General features: G+C 30.1%; 1 protein-coding gene across 1 annotated transcript; it reads left to right on the plus strand.

Moving 5' to 3' along the window:
• The first annotated feature begins 6,174 nt into the window (after positions 1–6,174).
• Positions 6,175–6,727, plus strand: LOC108475785 (monothiol glutaredoxin-S10-like). Its single transcript, XM_017777766.2, has one exon. It carries the CDS (start codon positions 6,346–6,348, stop codon positions 6,652–6,654), a length of 309 nt encoding a protein of 102 aa, XP_017633255.1. The 5' UTR covers positions 6,175–6,345; the 3' UTR covers positions 6,655–6,727.
• The last annotated feature ends 1,271 nt before the right edge of the window (positions 6,728–7,998 follow it).

Here is a 7,998-nt window from a genome sequence, read left to right on the forward strand (position 1 = left end):
CAGAGAAAAAGACTTTATTTTCCTTTTCTCTGTTCATCCTTGTTAATTCAAAAGAAACCTAGAGTGTTCTTCGTTACTTGTAGAAGGAACCAGTTTGCCAGCTTGATTAGCAATTAACCTTTTTGAGTCAGTTGTTGTTAAATTCTTGATTCCTTATTTTGTTTAATCCAAGGAATGAAAGGATAATGAGAATTGTTTATATAGGTTTTCATTGAAGGTTGGGAGGAAGGAAACTCCTTTTAGTTTTTGGTTGTATGTTTCCGACTCTCATTTTTTACATTAAAGTTTTAGTTGTTCTAGTAATTAATAGTGTTTGATTTTATTTAGTTAAAGAAACGAGAGAAGGCCCTGGTTAAAAAGGGAAAAAACCCGTAGAATAGACAAAAATTTTGTGATAATCTTTGGTAAGTTCCTTTCACTTGTGCTTCTGGTAAATTTCAACTAAAGCAAATAAAAATGTTTTCTATCAAGTATGTTAGTTTATTCTTAATCTATTGCACACAAGTGTGTTAACAAACTAAAAAGATAATAATAGTATGTGCATGAATGATTGTAAATGGATACTCTTCCTTGGCGCACAAGCTCTGTATCCGGAATGGTGAAAGAAGGGTTGTGGAGGAAACTGTTGGGATGGGGATGAGATGGGATAAATGTATGGAGAATTTGAAATGATATGTAATTTGTCTCTAGTAGGGCATGTAAATGCAAACAGTGAATGGTGAATGCCCCGACCTTGTGGGGGAACATATAAGTGTTCGAATTAACAAGGACGATTTGCGGAGGTTTGGTTAGATATATGAATACTGGTTCACGCAGCAATACCGTGTATATGAAACCGTAGCTTTTCAGAGCATTAAATGGATCAGCGCAAGGAAAGGGTCCATGACTGTCCATGCAAAGCATACATGTTTTATGTAAAAATGTCTGCACATGAATAGTACGTAAACTGATGGGCATCAGTGTGATATGTGTTAATTTTGATAAGTATCCGCATGTGAACTAACACTGGTTGAACTTTGAAATTTACTTGTGATTTGTAATAAGAAATAGATGATATTCGCATGTGAATTGAAGTTATATTAATTCGTACTTAGAAGCGGACAGTGTCCGCCAAGGAACCATACTTATTTTATGTTATGATTCAACCCTCGGGTTGTACACATTTATAATGTTGCATCCGCGTGTGAACTATTTGATTATGTTCATTGTCTTATTTATTTAACTTGATTACATTTCTTGAAACCTTGATCGAAAGGTCAATGAGTTGCTTTGGGGCTCATAAGTTCATTTGAACTTACCTAGTTTTCTCTTACCATTTTAGGTTTGGTAAAGACTGCGGACTCTTGCAAGAGACTCAGCCAGACATTGTGGCCTCATTGTGAGCCATTCATTGATTCGTTGTAACATGTATATCATACGAGGTGGCTTGTAGTCTTAGTCTCTTTTGTTAAAGCAAAATATAAATTATTTTGGGATGTTTTTTAAAATGAATATCTTATATTAATTGAATGACTACACTTCACCAAAAAATTTCCTTTTAAGTCACATCTGTCTTGGTATACATTTATTTTCCCTTGATTTTTACTCTAAAGATTATAATCTGCCAAACGACATTTTTAAGATTGTTTTGCTAAATTTTACCTATTTACTTAACTTCCGAAACCTTCGTTTTTGTTATTCTGAAATGATATATGTTTTCTGGTAACATCACTATTCGCCGAACAAATGACCGAATAGGGGTGTTACATGAATATATATACCCTCTAACTAATTTTTGGACATTTGAAGCCGTTGGGGGGAGTTTCTAGCCGTTAGGAGCATTTATTTCGCGCATTTAATGTAGCCTAAAATAATATGTCTCAAGACATATAACCCTTGTATCGAGACAGGAAGAACAAATATGACCATTGGAGCTTGAGGTCTCGAGACACAATGAGCAAATATGACCATTGGAGCTTGAGGTCTTGAGACACAATGGGCATATCTTGAGACAATTGATCATATGTCTTGAGAAAATTATTCAATTATCTCGAGACAAGGCTCCCCTAACGCATACCTTTGCTTTGATGTTGGTGTTCTCGAGATAATTTGCCTTTTGTCTCGAGACAAGGTTTCTTTGAAGCATTTTTAGTTTCAATATCTGTCTATCTTGAGACAAACATGCTTGTGTCTTGAGACATGACAGGGAACCTTAAAAAATGTGGCTTAGAAACATTTTAAAGGACTTAGAGTTCTTAAAAGCTTTTATAGAAAGTTTTAAGTCATTTAGAAATTTTATTTTTGAGTTTGTAACACTTGAAAATATATTTAGATAAGATTGAAATGATTTATGCAAATTTGATTAAGAAAATTTATAATTAAGTTTGTTGTATCAAAACCATTGAAAATTAAAGCTGACACATACTGGTTACCTCCACCTACAAGATGCGTTCAATTCAATGTCGATGAAGCAGCTAAAGGTAACCCTGGTCTTGCAGGGTGCGCTGGAGTGTTGAGGGTTGCGGATAGTAAAATTGATGCCTTGTTTTCTAGTGTTGTAGAATTGAAGGAGGTCAATGCAGCTTCCGTTAAAATGGCATTGGAAGCCTTTGTTAAAACAGTATGTGAAAAGTTTGGTTTATGTGAGGTGTTATACAAGGCGTTGCTGAGAGTGTTGGAATATTTCGTGGAACACTGAGAAACAATACAACACCAAAAATTATTTACAAATTTAAACGAACACACTTACCTTTAAGGGGTCTCATTTAGAAAAATAATCTACTAGCAAGTCAATAGTACAACTGCCAATTACAACCCAATCAATCTTAATATTACTGCAACCTTGATGTTATACACTTTTAAGTGGACTCTTGAAAGAACTTTCTCTCAAAGACCTTCTTGCTTAAGATTTCAATATTGGTGAAATAATCATAAATGAAGTAAGTAAAACAACTCCTATAGAATAGATTTGATGCTCTCATGCCATTTTCTTCATGGAGGATTATATTCTTTTTGATAGTCACTAATCAACAGATCAATCTCACCAAGAACCCCCAATTCTTCACGATAATGATGATAGCAGGACAATCACGTTAGTTAAGCAGTCCTCCAAATTCTCAACCTAGCCTTTATCCATAAATAGTCACAGACCAAATCTCACTGTACTCAAAATTGTTGAGAGCATTATAACACCTACATTGTTCTGACAATAAGGTTCAATAACGATGGGCAGATAGATCGAATCTAATTCGAACACTGTTATATCTTGGTGATCTAATCCAAATGGGGGTTCCTTGAAGCTACGGCAGATATTTAAGTGGTAATGTTGGACTGTAGTTTGTAACATGTCTAGGTGATGTAGTATTCCAACACTGTAGTATCGTATCAATACCTGTAAAAGAAATATTTTGGATAATGTAACATATAATCTTAATGTTTTCCTCAAGTATCTAGGTGATAAAAATATGATTTAATTACATGAGAAAACTTTAGTAACTAAGCTCTTGCATTGGATAAACTAACAACATATTAGCAACAAATTAAGATATTAAATGGAAGTCAACTCCTCATATATATATTTTTATAATTCTAGAACGCAAGTTTATTTTGGTATTTGTATTGATTTTAGGTTCATTTTGATATTTGAACTTAGTAATTAGATCTATTTTGATATTTGAATTTGAATTTCGTTAAGATTTAATGATGTAACTAATGTTCTTGGAACATTATTGGATTGGTCAGTCGGACCGATTGGACCGAGATTGATTGGTATATTGGTCCAAACAAAAAGGGTTGAACTAATTGAATTAGAAATTGCTCGAAACTGGTAAAATTAAAAATTGGAACAAAACTAGTAGTTGAATAGATTGAGTCGATTTAATAATTTTTTATTTTTTATGAATTTTAATTATTTAATTATTATTAGCTTAATAGTTGAACGGATCAAATCGATTAAATGGAGAACTAGTGGTCTGATTGGTTCAACTACTGATTCATTTATTGAAACACAATGACACTCTAAATTTGTACCACATCATCACTTGAAAATTAAAATTAGATTTTTTAATTTTCAAGTGATGATGTGACAAAATTGCATAAACTTTTATATTTTTAAATTTATATATCAAAATAAATTTAATTTTCAAGTTCAGATATAAAATAAATAAAAATTTAAATTTCATGTATCCTCATCTATTTTATGATTTGTCATTAGTCCTATTGAAATCAAAATAAAATTCAAATAAAATAACAATTCCAAATTTAAATTTAATCTAAATACTTATGAATTATTAGTATTATTATTTATTACATAATTTTCTGATGCAAACATATGCATGCATTTACATATCATCAGCATCTTATTTATTTCTCAAGTTTATCTTATCCAAAGTTTGACATTCTCCGACACGTCTTAATTCAACTGTTTATGGGGGCATTTTCTTTCCTTTTTCTGGAAAGGATTGTCATTATTTAAAAATAGAAGTTACAAAAATTATATTCAAATTCAAATCTATTTGATGCAACTGGGCAAACCATGAATTTTGTTTGGGGAAAAGATATAATTATAAAATTTTAAAAGGTCAAAATTAAATTTTTGTTATAAGATCTTGAATTGAATTATAAGTTTTCTCGAGGGCCTAAAAATGAATATTTTCTATTTAACCAAAGGTTAAAAAGATTTAACTGGAATGTTTAAATTCGAAAAAAAAATGAATATTTTGAATTTGGTTAAATTGCACAAATGATTGCTAAACTAAGGTTAAAATTACATTTTGATCACTTAGTTACAAAAGTTACATTATGGTCACTAAAGTTATCAGGTATTTACAATTTTGTCACTCCTCATTAACTTCTCTTACTCTCTTAAAGAAATGATAGACATGGCGCGTTGACTCAATGGTTAATAACTAAATTGGCCCTTGGACTATATTTTCAATTTGGTACCTTTGAATTTTAACATTAATTCTAGTTTTTTTAATTATCATAAATTTATAAAAAATTATGAAAATTCATATTTTATTTTCTAGAATTATAAATATATTTTTATAATTTATAATTTTGTAAAAAATTAAAAATTCCATAAAATTTTGATCAAAATTAATCTTAACTTCCACATGATTGATAAAATTTTATTAGAATTTTTTGGAATTTTAAAGTTTTTTTTAATTTTGCATGACTATAATTTTTAAAAATATTTTAATAATATTAGAAAATAAATTATGAATTTTCATTTTTTAGGAATTTTATGGTATTTCTTTATTTTTAGAATTATTGTTGATTTTTTTTATAAAATATCAAAGTGATGCTTTAGATATATTTCATAGGCCAAATTAGTTATTAACCCTTAAATTAACATGTCACACAATCATTTTATTAAGAGATAACAAAAGTTAATGGACGAGTGACAAAATATTACAAACCAATAACATGAATGATCATAATGTAATTTTTACTAGTTAAGTGAGTCAATGACTAGAATGTAATTTTAATCTTAATTTAGTTATCATTTATTTAATTTATGCTTTTAAGTTTGAAGGGGTTAAAACAGTTTCCCATTTAATCAAAAGGGAGGGGGAAAGTGTGGAGCAATGACAAGTTGGAGGGTTGATGAGCCGAATAGAGTCAAGCTAAACCACATTTATTTGTCTTTCCTTTAATCTCGTTTTGGCGTCAAATTTTATCATTAATGAGAGGAGAAGAATAGAATTGTTTGAGATAGAATCCAACAGATTTTTTATGTGATTTTTTTGTTATTATTATATAAAAATAATAAATTGATTTGACATTTCGTATGTAAATTTTGTTGCTACACGATTTTTAAAATTCGAACAAATTTAAAAGCTATTATTCAGTTATCACTAAAATTTTAAATTTTAAAAATTACAGGAATTAAATTAAATTATCATTTAGGTATAATATAAAAGACTAATAACAAACTATAAGCTAACTAAAATAACTGAATAAACAAATCAAATTACAATTCGAATTAATTCTTTTCTTTATTCTAACGAAAAAAAAATGCCATGAACAGTACCCCCTCTTTCGGCAATGCATTGGGCTTATCCTTGTAATTTGAGTTTTGCAAGATTCTACGAGAAAACCACACAAATCTCTATCAAATCAATGGTGCCATGGCATCAATTCATCCAAATATCTCAATGGAACCTTCACCTTTTTCATTTCCTTTTGCCTCCTTTTCCTTCATCTTAATTACGTAATTCTCAAGCTCACCACCTTCAAACAATGGCGTATATCCCCACCCATGTATATATATGTTTATGTTCATGACAGCGTCAAATCCATCACACAAATCAATCAACCACCATTTGCTTCAACCTTCAAATTTCTCTTCAGAATTTTCACTATATGGATCGAGTTGCGAAACTGGCATCTCAAAAGGCAGTGGTGATCTTCAGCAAGAGCTCGTGTTGCATGTGCCATGCAATCAAGAGACTGTTTTACGAGCAAGGGGTGAGCCCAGCAATCTACGAGCTGGACGAAGATGCAAGAGGCAAGGAAATGGAGTGGGCTTTGACGAGACTCGGGTGCAACCCGCCGGTCCCGGCGGTATTTATAGGTGGCAAATTTGTTGGCTCGGCGAACACAATCTTGACCCTTCAGCTCAATGGTTCGTTGAAGAACTTGCTCAAAAATGCAGGGGCCATTTGGCTTTGACCTTGTACTGAAAGTAATTTATAGAGACAGCTAATGTATCTTTTATATGAACTTATGCTTTGAATTTTGGAAATTTTGAGCCTAATCCTCAAAGTCAAACACTTTTCTCTCTTTGGTTGATCAAATAATTCTTCAAGTGGGTATTTTTCTCAGCATTTTAGATTAATGTCTATATTTTTTTTTGGTGAATTAAAATAACAAGATAAAGCCCGAATAACAAATGCGACTAACACGATTCAAACTCAGACTATACTTGAGACAGTGAACACCCTTGACCATCAAATCATCATATGTAGTTTAATATTTATATTTTTCATTTATACTTAAAAGGTAATTCTTTAATATATATATTGCAATGGAAAGAGTGGGGTGGAGAAAACCAGGTGATACCATAGCTTTTAAAAAGATGGTTTGTATTCTCCATTTTTTTTTTTTTTTGCGAAATATTCAGTTTGTCTAAGAATGGAATTGATTCCATTTTATCTTATAATTTCATCACCCCAAATTGAAATGCATCACTTTCAAGCTTTACATTTACATGATTCTAACGTCATTAATATATCTATTTATCGGTTGCAAATTTTGATATCTTTAACCTTAAGTTTGGATTATATTCTAAAACTTATTTCACTATTTATTATTTTTAATTATAAGCTACCAGAAAAGAGTTTTAATTATTATTGTAAATTAATATTTTTATTAATGAATTGCAATTTGAATAATCTACCTTAATTTAGGCAGTTACCGAAGGAGTTTAGAATGCTGCCGTATATAATTACCACATATAATATTTATATGATAATTTAAATTGTGGGTAATTTATTATCCAAATTAGGATAATTCTAAACTTTGGGCGTATTTAATACATTAAAAAGGATACATGTATTATTGCTCCTTCACATTTTTTGCATATAATGTTTTTTTAGGTATTTGGTGCATATAATTTTTTAAGTTTATAAATACAAATACAATGTAATTATATTACAATTATAAGTATATGTATATATTCAAATAATTATAAAATAGAATCAAATTAATATAAAATATAAATAGATTAAGAATTGAAATGATCTGAACTAAATTCATGCATGGCAATAGCACATAGTAATATAATTCTTAAACGGTTTTACATTCTCTATGGCAATATAAGATTCTAGAATTACATTTTTGGGTAAATTACAAAAATAGTCACTTTTGTTTACATTAGATTACATTTCAATCACTTGTATTTGAAATGTTACATTTTAATCACTTACGTTATTGTTTTGTTACAAAGTGGTCACTCTACTGTTAAACTCCGTTACCTCCCTACAGCAGTCCAAATCAGTTTTAAATATCAATTTG

The sequence above is a fragment of the Gossypium arboreum genome, chromosome 3 (assembly GCF_025698485.1).
Source record: "Gossypium arboreum isolate Shixiya-1 chromosome 3, ASM2569848v2, whole genome shotgun sequence".
NCBI classification, from domain to species: domain Eukaryota; kingdom Viridiplantae; phylum Streptophyta; class Magnoliopsida; order Malvales; family Malvaceae; genus Gossypium; species Gossypium arboreum.